Source organism: Juglans regia, chromosome 14 (assembly GCF_001411555.2).
Source record: "Juglans regia cultivar Chandler chromosome 14, Walnut 2.0, whole genome shotgun sequence".
Taxonomy (NCBI): Eukaryota; Viridiplantae; Streptophyta; class Magnoliopsida; order Fagales; family Juglandaceae; genus Juglans; species Juglans regia.
This window is the reverse complement of record NC_049914.1, coordinates 22369722-22386803: the sequence shown is the minus strand read 5'-3', so window position 1 is coordinate 22386803 and position 17082 is coordinate 22369722. Positions and strand designations below refer to the sequence as shown.

At 35.8% G+C, this 17082-nt stretch overlaps 1 protein-coding gene across 4 annotated transcripts; it reads right to left on the bottom strand.

Annotated features, from left to right (window-relative positions):
• Positions 1–3289: 3289 nt before the first annotated feature.
• On the bottom strand, positions 3290–10713 carry LOC109000688 (tRNA dimethylallyltransferase 2). 4 transcript variants are annotated; one of them, XM_018977656.2, is made up of 10 exons: positions 10423–10713; positions 10215–10294; positions 7751–7819; positions 7472–7544; positions 7276–7397; positions 5647–5721; positions 5084–5479; positions 4071–4146; positions 3813–3976; positions 3290–3658 (listed from the first exon to the last, which is right to left on the bottom strand). In XM_018977656.2, exons 1-10 carry the CDS (start codon positions 10661–10663, stop codon positions 3539–3541), a joined length of 1416 nt encoding a protein of 471 aa, XP_018833201.2. In that variant the 5' UTR covers positions 10664–10713; the 3' UTR covers positions 3290–3538. The 4 variants fall into 4 exon arrangements, with proteins under 4 accessions (XP_018833201.2, XP_035541160.1, XP_035541161.1 ...); XM_035685267.1 differs by having other exon boundaries at positions 7276–7394; XM_035685268.1 differs by having other exon boundaries at positions 7276–7391.
• Between the last annotated feature and the right edge of the window lie 6369 nt (positions 10714–17082).

Genomic DNA, 17082 nt, shown 5'->3' with positions numbered 1-17082 from the left:
TCAAGAAAAGAGCTACGACTTTGCCAGGAATGTGAAGGAAAAAAGCTTCAAGGAAAGCTCGGCATTTTGTAGATGGATTTTGTTTCTTGACAGCTTGTAATTGGGTCTTGGGTGAGACCCTTTGAGTCAGCAGCGTGGTAACGATGTTGTTTCCTTTACAAATTGAAACAAGGGAGGAAGAAAAAGTCCCTAATATTTGTAAGGCTATGTGCGAGGAAGGAAACTCAGGGGAGGAGAAGGACAACTTAGGGGAGGAGAAGGGAAAAATCGAAACAAGGGAGGAAGACGAAAGCACTGTTTTGATTAAAATGAATGAAACGAATCGTTTCATTTTTCCACATGGACACCGACTGTGCGGTGCTTCCCCAAGCCGACTGCAACCAGAGTTTTCCAAGTAACAATCCTATATACAATGATTAGTTGGACATGATGTCTCATTTGGAGCTTAAAATACTTCAATGAAAATATATGATTAGCGTATCTAAATTTTTATCTAAAATACTTAATCAAAGGTCCAAAATACATCTATCTATTTTAGCTAATAGTTTTTCATGAGATGTACTCTATATATCAACTTATTTCTTCTATTGACATAAAAATAATATGTCAGCATATTTATTTGACAAAATTTAGTTGAATTGAGTTATAAATATGGAAAATGTACACCGTTAATTGGTCCCGTTTTGATTTCCCGAATGACGTGGAGCGACCACTATGGCATTCTTTATTTTTTTTATTCACAGCCCCTTTCCCACAGTGACTACGCATCTCCTCCCTTCATCTCCCCTGCCCCGCAGTGACAACCCATCCCCTCCCCTCCATCTCCGACCTCATCTCTGACCCATTTTCGGCGCCGTCGTCATTCCCAGCCCTGCAGTTCGTCTCCCCGTCGAGTTCTCGCATTTCGTTTCCCCTCCCCTCCCTCTATGGCCTATTGTTTTAGAAGGTGGTGTTCGGAGCCTGTTGGTTTATCTTGATGGTCCACTCCCCTAAGAGTTTGCAGTTGGGGCATTAATGAATTTGGTTGGCTCGCTTTCTGTGGAGATTTTGATTTCTCTTGGGTTGCTTCCCCATTTAGTTCATGTGCTTAAACGTGGATGAAGTGATTGGTAGGTGAAGCCGGGTGCATTCCTCTGCTTGTCAAGATGCTTGAGGCTAAATCAAATAGTGTTAGCAAGGTTGTTGCGCAAGCAATTTCAAGCTTGATGAACCTTTCCCAGAATTGTAGAGAAGTTAAGAGGGATGGTAAGAGTGTGACGAATCTGGTGCAACTAGGCGCTCGACCCAAGTCCACAGAACACTGCAAAAATGTATGCAGTTTCTTTCATTGCATCTCTATCTTCTAGTAAGAGATGCAATAAACTGATGATCTCATATGGAGTAATTGGAAAGAGGAAAACTAAAGAGTTTGTTTAGCAGGAAATAGAGAAAATTGCAACTTTTATTATTTTTATTATTATTTTTTTGTTAGTGTTTATAATCGTTGTTTCATTGTCTATATGAAACAAAGTAGTTGATGATATGAACCAAATGCACAAGCTTTCGAATCTATGCAATCATTGTTCTATTATCTGTTTATGATCTCTCTTTTTTCCTAAGGTGATTGATTGTCTGCTCTATGATTTTCTTATTGACTGCAAAAATGGAATTATTTCGCGCATTTTTTGAAAGATTGCTTTCGGATTTTTGGTATAAGTTAAAATCTGTGGAATTATTGCTTTAGATTATTGCTTTCAGTTTCAGGTCTACATAAAACTTGTAATGAGACCCTCATAATTACTCATCTATCTCTTAAAAGTTCACTTGAGAATGCTGTCAAAATGCTATTAAATCAAACTTTGTGTACAGACTTGTAATTACTCATCTCGATGGGATCGGAGATGGAGGGGAGGGGATGGGAGGGGAGACGAGATGAAAGAACTTGATGGGGAGATGAACTGTGGGGCTGAGAATGACGACGACGCCGAAAATGGGTCGAAGATGAAGTCGGAGATGGAGGGGAGGGTAGTCATTACTGGGTAGGGGAGATGGAAGGTAGGGGATGGGTAGTCACTGCAGGGACAGGGCTGTGAATTAAAAAAAATTAATAAATGCCACAGTAGCTGCTCCACGTCAAGCGGGAAACCAAAACGGGACCAATTAATGGTGTCCTTAGCATCTCCCTAAATATATTGAGCAAAGTCTAGATTGAAATTCAATCAAAAATTAAAAAGGCTCAATGGTCCTTGGATTACCTCAAGTGGTTTGGAAAGTAATAGGTTCTAAATTCGAATCCAAATATAGATTCTGTGTTTTTTGTTTGGATATTGAGGTGATCTCAGATAATCTGAGTTGATATGTGAATAGTAGTATTTTGTAGATCTCATTTATATGTGTTTGAATGTAAATAAATTGATATATGTGTTTGCATGTATCAAATAGGTTGATATGAGTTTTTTAACTTTTTTTTATAGGAAGTTAAAAAAAATAATGACTTTCATCAATGATTGATTCGGAATGAGTTGAGCCCACTCCAATAGCCGAACACAACCCTGTTAGCCACCTAAGAATTAATTGAGTTCTCTAGTGGAGTTGGGGTCATATAAGTTATGACTCAAATCCAACTTGAATGAGTTTTTTTATACGGCTTCTCGACGTCCAGGCCCTCCTATCCAGATAAAGAAACCACCTTCACCCACCACCTCCAATCCTTTTTTATTCAACAAAACTGAAAAATAAAACCTAGAGAAGCGACCTCTTCACCAAAATGTTTGTGTTGATTGTTTGATTGGTTTTTAAGATTTTGATATCCGTACCAACTAAATTGCTTGGTGAATTGAATTATTAAAATTAGTAATATCTATGATTGTATATATATATTAGTTTGAGTTTTTAATTAATTTCCGTTGCACATGAACTTTCCTATTATTTATCTATATTATTTAAATTTCTTTCGTATGCATTTTAAAAATATATTTATCTCCTCTAACTACGAATATATTTACATTAATAACCTCTGATCTTTCAATATTTACAATGTACCCTACATACTAATGTCACTGTGTACTCAAAATGTCAAAAATATCCCAAATCAAGATTAAAAATGAAATAAAATAAAAATCGTCCATAGTAAAAAAATTTTCCAATATTCTTATATATTTTTTAACCCAATGTTTTTATTATGATTATTCCTCCATATATATTAAAATGTGATACTTTCAAAATATTCTAGCTTTTATATATTATGCTTTATAAAGTTTTTGTCAATAGTACAATTTACCTATATTATCCTTTTGAAAAGGAAATATTGTGAGAAATATCTTTTTTACCCAAGTGTGATAGTCGTACGGATATTACTAAAAGAGCAAAGAAAATATATTATAACTCATGCAACTCAGCACCTCACACAAGGAACTTTGCTCTCATCCTTCCATATATGAAAACACAGAAAACAAGAAATTGAATAGAAAAAAAGAAACCCCCTCAAATCTCACAGCACCTATGGTTAATACTGGCTCATTCAAGGCGCCTAGCAAGAGTCTGGATGTTGATGCCACAGTTAAGTCTGTAAGTCATAAGCTTGAGACTTCCTGAGCCTTGAAATGCGTTTTCGATGCCCGCGGCCCTGTTTGTGTTGTTCCCACTCGTGAGCTCCTCTAAGTACCCTATCTCCACAAGCCTACCAATAGAGAAGTTATAAATATACTCATGTTAAAGCCAGGAACGTTGTCCAAAGAGCTAGCAGATTTGAACACTAGTACCAACTCAGTACCAAAAAATGGGGCTAAAGGCGAGCAGAGAAGGGTAAAATCCAAGACTATACAATTGCTGACCTTGCATGTATATTGAGTCCACAAGTCCCTCTGGATTAACTTCTGTCCCATGGAATTCAGAGCCTCCGAATCATGCATTGAGATGGCATTCTCATTCAGGAAAGATCTAATAATTTTTGCAGCAGGTTCGACGACTTCTGAGGCCCATAAATCTTCTGAATTGCCTATACAAGAGAATATTTGACTCAGTATAGCTGGAAACTATGTTTCTAATGCTGTTTGTCAGAATACAAACATAAAAGAGTACAGAAGGCATACATGATATGGATTCTGTCGCATCAACATAATTTATGTTCCATCCAAACAATGCTTGCAGCTGACTTAACCTTCTTTTCTGTATGAAAACAACATTGTATTACTAAAGCTTTCAATTGATCTATGGCCATAAGAGTATAGTTAGATATAAGCCCAAGGCATACAAGCCTGCAATGCCTTTGAAAAAAGTAGGAACCACCATAAAAAGATAGATTTTTTCAGATGGATTCCAATTTTTTTCAAAGAGTCTGCATGGGCTTGCATGTCCTAGAGCAGCTCTAATAATTTTCCCAGCTAAAATATGATCATTAAGATTGATGAAAAATAAAACGTGTGACACAGATGGCTAAATCTTAACCGAGGGAAATTCGAAAAAAAGAAGAAGAAAAACTACTGTTTTTTACAATGCACAAACAAAATTTTGGCAGTTTGCACCCTTGGTTGTAATCAGACTGTTAAGATCAATGAAAAATAGAACATTTGGTACAAAGAATAAAATCTAACCTAAGAGTGGAAATTACCAAAGTTTGGTAGTCTAGGATATAATTTGTTAGTTTTGATAGTTTGGGGTGTATATTGCAAAAGTGATGATAGTTTGGAGGTGCAAAGTATACTTTCCCCTAGTTAATTATACAACTGAAGAAAACTCTTAAGAGAAAGAACTCTGGAAAAGCTGAAGGAATAAATACAACTGGAGGAAATTCCATCATTGACAAATTCAAATGGTGGGGCAAGCATTGCTCTTTCAGTATTTACCATTTAGGAACAATTAGAAAGTTTAATGAATCACCAACGACTAATCACTGCAAATGGTGAGTACCTTGTGATCTATATGCGACACAAGATTACAATATGACACATTCTCAAATGAAAGAGTCATGCTTCCGAAGATTCAGTGCTAACTGGAAAGGTAGTGCGCATATTTCTGGACAGATAATTGAAGTATTGGCAAAAATAATAATTTTGTAGGAATGCATGTCAAAGAAATTCATGAAATGGGGATAAAGTACACTAACTTGACGACGAACAAGTCTTCGGGTGTTTAATTTCATTTTCTCAATGGCTTCTTTCATCAGCATTTTGGGCTGGTTATTGTCAAAGGAATCCAAGACAGCGCTAAGATTCTGTAACGACGTCTTGTCACCCTTGTTCATTGAATTTAAAGAGAAGTCAATTGAACTACTGTCTTCATAAACTCCCAGAAAATTTTCAAACTCCCGAACACCTATGGCTTGTCGCAGGCCTCGAGTATAATCGGCATTTGGACTGTAAATGTCAAAGACTTCATAAAGCAATCCAGCTTCTATCATGCAATCCACTCTTTGCTCCACATATCGGTCCAGTACAGGAAGAGAAGCATCCACACAAATAAAACAGCAATTGTATCTAGAATTATCAACTCGACCCCAGTTCTGCCCTGCCACGTGTAAGATTTTAAAATAATTCAAAAGAGTGAAATTTCAAAAAGTATATAGATTTTCATTAATATTATATGGTCTTTTGACAGTAATAAAAAAAATTCAATATCATAATGAGATAATTATGACCAAATAAATATAAATCACTAATGATACTGAACCTCAGCAGTCTTTTCCTGGAGAAGTTTGCTAGGGGGAATACCAGAGCGAGCATACAAATTGAGGTACTGACTAATCTGCACAAAAATAAAAATGCATCGAAAGAATGTTCTTAAGACAGATATGGCATTAATGTAAACAAGAGTAACAATATTTCCAGACACATTACACTCTTGAGGATAACACCTTTTTATCAATTTTTTCCATAAATAGTTAGCATTAGAAACAAGATTGCTAATAAGAATTTATTTCCCACTGCAAAAGCAACACATGATTATAATACCAACATAATGGAAAATTTTGAAACTTCTATCCTCCAACATGTAACAGATCTGAAAAATGAAAGCCTTATACAACTACAAATACCTCTACAACCTTACAAGGGCAGAATATTGAAATAACAAAACAATTGACCCCATAGCATATACTTTTATGATAAATTCAATTCAATAAACAAAAGAAAAAACAATTGCAGAGGGGTGCAATGTGATACCCTACATGATAAGCAAAATGGTAGGTGGTGTATGAGATCCCATATTACTCGGGAAGGGGAAGTTTTTGCTCTTTATAAGGTTCCAATGAGACTCCAATGGAATCATTGACTAGTTATTTTGAAGTATAAGCCATATGGTTTGAGTCTTCCAATGGGGCGTAACAAATGGTATCAGAGCCTATCACAACCATAATTGTAGGACTTGAGCCGTGCCACCTATAATGGATTAACCCGATGAGGACGTCGGGAATTTAAGAGAAGGAGATTGTGATACCCTATATGATAAGGATAAGGGTAGGTGGTGTATGAGATCTCACATTGCTTGGGAATGAGAAGTTATTGCTCTTTATAAGGTTCCAATAGGACTCCAATTGTATCATTGACTAGTCATTTTATAGAATAGGTCATGTGATTTGGGCCTTCCATTGAGGCGTTACATGCAACCCTAGCACATGTGATGCGCACACACGATATTTCAAAAAGGGGTTGTATGCAAGAGAAAACCCCTTTAATGACTAAAAGAACAAAAATTAAATAAAAAATAATGGCAATTCCATGGAATAATTAATAAATCAGCACCAGTAAAGTACTTCTTATCTACATCTATAAACCAGTGATAATAATGGAATAGCCACATTGTAATGAACATCATTATAATTAAAAATCGCATGCATACTTTCGTACATCTAATCCTGCATATACATGTATAGATATATATATATATATATCAACATGCAAAATATATAATCTACAAAACGCAATATGCAAATCCCAAGCAAACTCCAAATTGAGGTGAACTTAAACAAGTTGATCAAGCCACGACTCCCAAGCCCCTAGGAACTACCCTAGCATTAAACATGTTTTATTTCAGAATAGGCAAACTCAAACCGGCCAACTGCCTACTTTACTGCCAACGGCAACAACTTTTGAGTTAGTAACTATTGGCCAACTAATAGGGACTAGGTTGTTACTTTTCCAGTTATCTATGTTCTTCAGTATAGAAAATTATTCTGTTGAGATGAAGGCAGAGAGATGTCGGTGGAAATAGAAACAGTATTGGTTACACTCCCAACAATCAATTTACAATGCAACCTAGTATTTCAAGGAGGAAAGAATAATATAATGTTGGCACCCTTACCTTTCTATGGTTGTTTGGATGGACTCTGTTTGCTGAAACTGGATCAATGTCCTTAAGATGGTCATAGCCATACTTCGAACTGTCTCTACCAAAATCCAGGTCACGATCTAGCTGATCTTCTCCTTTGAAATTATAATGGATGTGAGGTGCATTTAAAGCAAATATAGAAATCAAAATCAATAGGAAAGGTATTTACCAGAAGGACCATATGTGCAGCTATCATCCATGTCTTCTGATGAATCATCTAAGAGGAATGGAGTTACCAGAGCCTTAACAGAACACATAGGCCAAAAAAAAAAAAGCATGTTATAGAAGTAAAATCATTCTCTGTAAGGTTGTAGAAAATAAATTGGAAGAGAAGTATTGTAATACATGTTCACATTGGTCAACGAGGATTCACTCAATGAAGATTATAAAAGTTAACATTAATCGATTCTCCTTTACTGTGAAAGAACAAAATGCAATAATCACCTACCTGGATATAGTAATTAGTACCCCCAACTATGACTGGGATGCAATTGCGAGACAATACATCATCAATGAGCTGAAATTCCAAAATGTGGAGCCAAGCCTTAGTTACAAAAATTTAATATGTATTGTTAAAAGATTATTTAAATCATCACATCCATGTGTATATTTGTCACGTCTAGGATTAAGCAAAAATCCGAAAATTCGCCTCCAAATCCGATTCCGCTCCAACTCCGACAAAACGGAGTCGGAGTCAGATTTTTTTAATCTTTCAGTCATAGTCGGAGGTGTTGTTGGACCGACTCCGACTCCGACTCCGAGTTCGAATCCGACTCCAATATTATACATATGTTATAAAAATATGTATTTATTTATATATTTATCATATATACTAGTATATTTATATAGCTATATAACTAGAACTTATATAGTTAAATTCAATAATATACTAGTATGAGCTAATTATTATAACATAATATACTTATACTATAATATAAATATACTAAAAATAATTTACTACATATATATAAATATCATAGTATTACTACCATACATAATCAAGTATAGAAATAAGTTAGACGCTAATATTGAAATAAGTCTAGTATAATAAATTAATAACACATAATACTAATTTATTAAAATATAATAACATGTAATTAGACACTAGAAAGTCTAGTATATAAGTTAGAAATAAGTCTAATATAATATAATAACATGTAATAGTATAGTATGATAACAAGTAATTAGACACTAGTATAGAAATAAGTCTAATATAATAAGTTAATAACATAATACTATAGTCTAATAACATGTAATTAGACAATAGAAATAATATGTAATACTATAGTATGATAACATATAATTAGACACTATAGTATAAGTCAAGTATAAAAATAAGTTAGACATTAGTATAGAAATGAATCAGTAGTGAATGATTTAGTTTTAGTTTTTAATTTTTGGAAAAACTAAAATTTGAAAGCCCACAAAAAATTATTTTCTAAAAATGGGCTAAATATGAAACTAAAAAAAAAAGCCCAAATCCGACTCTGCTCCAACAAGTCAGAGTCGGATCGGAGCCTACACTAGTTGGAGTCGGAGTCGGATTTAGGGGAATCTGACTCCGCCTATGTCGGTGCTCACCCCTAGTCACATCTAATACTGTAGAGATCCAAGTCACCATGACAAAAATAAGGCCAATAAACATGGATAGAACAGAGCTTGAGAAAATCAAACATAAAATCAACACATGAAATGGCACAAAAACAGAAACAGGATTTTGCAGCACTACATGCCCCTAGTCTGTAAAAATTAAAGAGAACTATTACATACACAAAGAGATTACACAAAAATGAACCTACAAACTGATGTGATTTTATAGGATCCATTAAATCTACTTTACAATAAAAGTAACTTTACAACCCGACGTACCACATCAAACCACATCAGTTTGTGGGTTTAGCTTTGTGCAATTCCTTTGTGTCTAAAGTATTTCCCAAAATTAAAATATATGATGGAAACAATAGGCCAAGTCCAGATGAAAAGGCAATAAATAAATCCCCCATTATGTCTCTAGATCTAGCAATTAGGCTGATCTGCTCAGATGAAACACATGAACTTAACCACAAGTGGTTGATGATATTGAATGATGCAATTGGTTCCTTCAATTATGTAGTTGCGATATATATAACCATATCATGGATTGCACAACAGTAATCAAACAAGCTCAAGATATTCTTAGGACTAATTAATCACGATCTGAAAATTCTCAAAATTCTGCAGAAAAAATAAAACCCGTAAGACTTTAGTTGATATATATATATATATATATATATATTATTGGTGCCGGGTGTCCGAGAGTCGAGAACAGCGTTCCAACTAATCCCGGGGGTGCATAGGCCCTCGGCAAGGAGTTTCCTACAAGTGCACCTCAAGTAATTCAAGGGAAAAATCCCTATGTCCGATGGACCCTAGTGATTGTTTGCACCCAATGGGATTTGAACCTTAGACCTAGAGGGAGCATACCTCCAAGCCCCAAGGTCTTTACCACTTGAGCCAACCCCTAGGGGTTTATGGGCTTATATATGATAAGTTCTTCAAGAAAATCTCATATTGTAGCATGTCCCATAAGGCATTAACAATGTACATCTTGGTATGCTACGATGATTAATGAAATGTCAATAAAGACTTTGTAAGTTTTTGCATTAACTATCAAACCAAACTGATTATATAGGAAAGAAATTCAAGAAACTTCAGTAACTGCAAAGATTAGTGCCTAGACACAACACAGAGAGCTGACTTATAAAAGCCATCATAACAAGATATTCATCAAAATCTTCATTGTAACAACTGCTTCATAAAACAAATTTCACACAATTTTCATTTATGTGAGTAAAAGGTTCCGAATGTAAAGTCAAAGATGCACAGACAGACAAGCAAACATAGATGGAGTATATTGAGCATAACTAACTTACAGGAATAGCAGAATCCCGGAAATCCTTGGCTCTGAATTCCACGTTTGGGCTTATAGTCCCCAAAAGATGATGTGGCACTCCTATACCAAAGTAACGCAAACGTAAATTTCACCCATCTCTCTCTCTCTCTCTCTCTCTCTCTCTCTCAAAAACACGCACACACTGAAAAACATGAAAAAGTAGTGAGAGATAGAGAAAGAGTAGAGACCCTTCCGTTCATTGAGGGAAACCTTGTTGGTGAGAACATCCAGGCCTCGGTAGACCTGCATGGAATCAGCGTTGATGATCTCGATGGGGAAGCGGGACCCCAAATCAATGGCAAGTCTTGACTTCCCTGACCCAGTCGGACCCATTATCACCACTACCTTTGGCTTCTCTTTCTCGTCTTCCCATCCTCCATTGCTAGGGTTAAGGCTCAGAGGCCCCTGCGCATCCCCGGCACTGTCCATCTCTCTCTCTCTCTCTCTCTCTCTCCCCTCCGTTCCACGACAACGTATATATTTGTTGGGCCTATGTCGTTTGAAGGAGTCAATATAGTATGGGACTTTCATAAATTTTTCGGACACCATTTTTTAGTCCAGAAATTGAGAATTGTAATTAGCTGAAACCCTCTCACCCAATTAGCCCAAACTAAATAGGCCGATGAATATGATGCGGGATTTTATCAACCTTCTTTTCTTTTTCATTTCTTTTTTCTTTTTTTTTCTCGGGTCAATGATACAAAAGCATGGAATGATTATGCATCATGGGGTTTGAATACGAAGTTGAGATCTATAACAGCATTAGTAATGGTGTAGGTAAAGGCAAAGATGAAGATAAAATTTGATTAAAATCACAATTACTTTTTGCCTTTGTCATTTAAAGCAGTTTCTAGTCAAAATAATAATAAAATATTATTTTTTAATAATAATAATTTTTTTTCAATTTTTCTTTTCATATTTTACAATTAAAACCCACTACATAAGATCTACAACAAGATCTATATGAAGAAATCCAATACATAATGATAACCTGTGTATAAGGCTGTAAAAATAAACAAGAGAATTGGAAAACCGGCTCGGACCGGTAGGTTGGGTCCGGGACCCATTCCTCCATTTTCAAAACCGGTCGGATCTTTGTTTTATATTTTCTAGGACTGGACCAATTCACATATTTATATATTTTTAATTAATTTTAAATATTATATATAATATCTTTTATATTATATATAATTTTTATAAATTATAATTATATATGAAATAATATTATATTATAATTTATAACATAAAATTTTAATAAATCTTACCAATTCTGTCACGAGATCGAGTGAGAGCCGTTGGGATTCCGTCGAGAGCAATCGAGAGAGAGAACCATTGCGGTTTTTGTATAGAGAGAAGGAATTCTGTAGAGAGAGAGAGAGAGAGAGTTGAAATTTTGTCGAGTGTCGAGAGAGAGAGCGTCTAGGAGGAAAGAGAGAAAAGTAATAAAATAAACTATGGAGGGTAAACAATGCATCTCCAAATACGTAGAAACATTGTAGCTAGTAAGGAAAAAATTTACATTTGGCTACACCATTCCTAGTGCTCTAAGCTACTTTGGGATGGTTTGTATGCGAAGAAAAATTATACTTATCATCCCCTACACCACACACCAACATGTGATTTATCCTTTTTGCCCTTTAATTTAAATACACACATATTAATGTGTAAACATATGTGTTTAAATAGAAAGATAAAAATGACAAATCACATGTTGCTATGTGGTGTGGAGATGATGAGTAGTATTTCTCGTATACGAATGCAAGCAACCAACTAAATTATTGGCATGCAACAACCAATTATTTGGTTATGTTCAGTAGAAATGCTATAAGGAAGTGTTACACCACACATCTTATTACGAACATGTTTCACACTGCCACGCACGCAATCACCTGCAACCAAAGGGAGAAAGGACTTGAGGTGCGTAGAAATGCATCTGATGCCTAAGTTAGAAAAGATAATAGGGATCTCTTAGGAAACAGAAGATGATCTCATTGTCATACATGGGCGGGTATAAATAGAATCCACAGTGCCCCTTTTTGGTGTAGTAACTGCCTGATCTCTCATTTGAAATTCAAATGACAGGATAACTGCATGAACTTCCCTTGCCTTTCGAATCACGGCTTATTCGTGATTGTAGAGTGGTTATCACCATATTATCATAGTAGGCTGAGTCCTCAGCTCAGGGCTTGTTGACCTAGGCTTAGGCTTAGGCCCAAAAGACTGTCCAGTGGGCTTACGAAAAGAGGGGGAAACCTTTCTAGTTATCCCGTGAAGTCTCACCATGCACTGCGTGATGAGACTTATAATGATGGTGTCGCTTCATGTTCTGGGCTTTCTATCCTTTCACATTGCCCGTATCAGAGCATCGTTCAACTTTCGCGCCTCTTCACATTCCCCTTTGTCGTTTTACGTTTAGTTACATTTTCCAACTGGAAGGGGTTTAATCCCCCCTCTTTTCGTAAGCCCACTAGACAGTCTTTTTGAGCCTAAACCCAAGCTTAGGTCACAAGCCCTAAGTCGAGGACTCATCCTACTAAGATAATATGGTGATAACCACTCTACAATCTTGAATAAGTCATGATTTGTTAACCGTTATGAAAGGCAAGAAAAGTTCATGTAGTTATCCTGTCATTTGAATTTCAAATGAGAGATCAGGCGGTTACTACACCAAAAAAAGGCATTGTGGATTCTATTTATACCTACCCAAGTATAACAATGAGATCATCTTCTACTTCCTAAGAGATCTCTGTTATCTTTTCTGACTTAGGCATCAGAGGTGTTTCTACACACCTCAAGCCATTTTCTCTCTTTGGTTGTAGGTGAATGCGTGCATGGCAGTGTGAAACACGTCCATAACAATTGGCACCATTGTGTAAACTCGTCTGAGGGTTTCACCACAGCACAAGCAGAGGATGTTGTTCCTAGGCGAGCTTTTTTTGCCTTCTTATCATATGTTGCTGACGACGGACCTCTCTTTGGACCACTAGTCAATGATGGGGTGCCCAGAAATTGACGACCAAAAACATGTGCCCTACTGGGCAACATCACAAATCTATCAATATTGGCACAGGTTAATATAACATCCAACCAAGTGGAATTGTTGTTCTCCTCTACCCAAGCCTGCACCAAACGAATGCGAGCCTCCTCGCAGTCTAAAAGGATAATCTCAAAGCTGCAATCATCGGGAACAGGGCTCCATGAGCCCATATGGGAAATTCTCGATTCGCTGCCTCGTCTGAATGGAATTCCCAACCTTCACCTGACATGAAGAAAAATTTCCTCTGCCAGTCCTTGGCGTGGGAATACTTACGCTCTAGTTGGACCAACCGATTGTAAGCCCTGAAACTACAAATGTTCCCGTCCAAACCCTTGAAGTTGTGAAGGGAAAGGAACTCACAAGCAATCACATCGGGGTACTCCTCACTAGTGGGCTTAAGAACCCATCATCGAAGGACATAGCATGCCATCAGAATCTGTCAAGCGTTGGGCATAAGTTGGGAAGGAATGAGCCCTAGGAAATCGAGCACATTGCACGTAGGACGACAAAAAGGCAAGCAAAGCCCCATCGAGAATATAGCCAGGTATAAGGCCACAGAAACGGCCAAGCCTCTCATATCTATAGCTCCACGGTGCTGCTCAGGCAAACCCAAAACAATGGAATCCAAGATCCCGTTGCAATATCTCACAGAGTCTAGCTCGTGATGGGTTGTAGACGCAACCCATCGGTGACCCTCTAAATCAGAACGAGGGCTAGCGACCACCTCTTCGGAGAGAGGGGAAGGATCACGGGGTCGAGAAGACCTATCCCCATGAGAGGAAGAAAGGCGAGAAGATTTGGGAGAGGCCATTGATTCGAAAGAATACAGGAAAGATGCACAGGGAAGTAGAACGTCTGAGAAGAAGAGGAAAGTATCGAAAGGGCTAGAGTAAGGAAATATGAAGGAATGTTCAAGAGAAAAATGTAACTGAACAAAAAACAATAAAGGGGAATGCGAAGAGGCATGCAAGTGGAACGACGCTCTGACACGAGCAATGCGAAAGGAAAGAAAACCCAAAACACAAAGCGATGCCACCATTATAAGTCCCATCACGCCATTCATGGTGAGACTTCACGGGGTAAATGGAAGGGGTTTAATCCCCCCCCTCTTTTGGCAAGCCCATTGGACAGTTTTTTGAGCCTAAGCCCAAACCTGGGTCAACAAGTCTTAAGCCAAGGACTCAGCCTACTAAGATAATATGGTTATAACCACTCTGCAATCTCGAATAAGCTATGATCTGTTAACTGCTCTGAAGGGCAATGGAAGTTCATGTAGCTATCTTGTCATTTGAATTTCAAATGAGAGATCAGACGGTTACTACACCAAAAAGGGGGCACTGTGGATTCTATTTATACAGCACAGGTATGATAATGAGATCATCTTCTACTTCCTAAGAGATCCGTATTATCTTTTCTTATTTAGGCATCGGAGGTGTTTCTATTCATATCAAGCCCTTTCTCCCTTTGGTTGCAAGTGATTGCATGCGTGGCAATGTGAAACACATCCATAACACACCTCTACCTAACCAACATGTAATTTATCATTTTTTTCATTCTATCTAAACACATACATATTAAGAATTAAAATAAAATGACAAATCACATATTAATTAGGTAGAGGTCATGTGCCTTGTAAGGTTTTCATGCATGTAGAATTTTTCGATATTATATGTTCAGGATGGAAAAATTGGCACTTCTGAACTTTATGGACTCTCAAGACAATTGAAGTAATATGTTTTTTCTAGATTACTATATATGATTACTTCAATCGAGTCATCAGCCTCCGGTATTAAGCGTTGCATCTCTAATTACTTTTTTGCTTTGCTAACTGCTAATAGAAGACTTTTACTTAATTAATTTCTCAAACTCGGCTCACATGAACATTCTTGAGTGTCCAGTACACATGAAGGACTTTTTCTTTATCTTGAACGTTAGGGCATAGGTTGGTAAACGGTTTGCTAAGGTCTATGTTACAAAAAGCAATAGGAACAAGAATAACGATATGATTAGTAAGTGTTAGGTTTTGGTTTTGATTGATTTCAAGACGAATATAATATTTAGATCTAATTCGTCTATTATTTCTAGATCTAGTATACATCCTGATATTATCAATGAGGAAGACTTTTATGTTGAAGAGACTGATAACATTGATTTCAACAAATGACGTATTCCAAAGATTGATGCTAAATTTAATTACAAAACCAGTTAGACTCAATCTGTCTTTAAGATTGAGTTCAATGTTAAAACTATCGAACAAACCTATGCTATTTTAAAAACTCATAAAAAAATGTTGCCTATTTAACGGAAAATCTATTCAAGATCTCTTAATAAAAAGTTATAAATTTCTGCATATTGGTTCTGTTCAGGTTGTTGTTAAACCTCTCACGAGGAAATGCATCAATGCTTCTATGCTTCTTTGTTAAGAGATGTTTTAAGAGATGTTAGATTCAAAAAATTTGATTGGTGGTCCTATTCATTTTGATTGTTTTTCTGATTTGACTCTTGCTTTAGATGATCCTAATATTCATAAAGTTTTAACTTTAAATATTTTGACATCTGAATATGACATGGAAGAAGGTAGCAAACCTCTTGCTATAGTTTACCGTATTTATTATCGTGTGCTAAAAACTAAATTGAATCCTAAAGCTATTTTAAAAACTTCAGGACATAAAACTTTGTTGATTCAAAGTTCTACTCTTGATGCTAATATTCAAGTTCCAAAAATGATTTACTAGAAAGATATTAATCTTCCCAATGAATGGACCTTGGAACCTAAAGTTCCACCAATTAAAGTTATTTCTGATGAGCTTTATCTTGATTATATTCAATAATATTTGAATGATACTGTAAAAATTAGTTTTGATCAACCTCTAGTTAATAACGAAAGAAGAAATTCTTTTGCTGAAATTAAAAGTTCTTTTTTAGAAAAAAGAGACAAAAATCTCATAAACTTTCTAGAAGACTCAGTCAAAACTGTTAAGCCTGATTTAAAATCGAAAGGTGTTTCTACTTCTTCACAAGTTACTTCTGCTTATTATACTATCAAAGATACAGAAAGTATTTAAAGGTAAAGCCATAAAGGAAGAAGCTGATAAAGAAGAAGAAGAAGCTTCCTCTTTATCACTAAAAGTTTCATATATGGTTGCTCCTATTCATCATACTCAATTATTTGTGATGAATAGAGCCTTTGAAATTGATTTGATTGCTCTATATAATGAATATAATTATGTTAAAAACTGTGATAAGAGAATATCTTATCATGCTAATTTCTCTTATTCAGAAAAATTACGTGTTAAATGAAAGTGAAAAGAAAAGATGTATGCTTTGCAGAAGCATATATTATTCTTTAAATTTATTGAAAATTATTATATTCTTAAAAATAGTTTAAATATTGTTAAAACAAATTTTGTCAATGAAGAAGGAAAAACGATGGTTAGATCTAGCCACCCACCCACATTTGAAGACAATTATTATTTCTCACAAAGAAGTAGAAATAAATGCTTATCATTTTAAGATACTCAAGACTAATTCTAATGCTACTACTTTTATTGAAACGAAGAAGATTATTGATCAAATCAATTTTGTCAATAAAACTCTTCATGTTATTAGTCAACAACTAAACTGTATTGAAGAAAAAGTTGAAAGCCTTGTTTCTAAGTCTGAAAAAACTTTGATTATTTTACCAGAAATAAGGCAAGGCCCTAAGACCAAACAGGCCAAGACTCTTGAAAAAAATCAATCAAATGCTTGCTGATTTGAAAAAAGAACCTTCTACCGGTATTGTAAATAGCAAAGGTAAAGAAGTTATTTC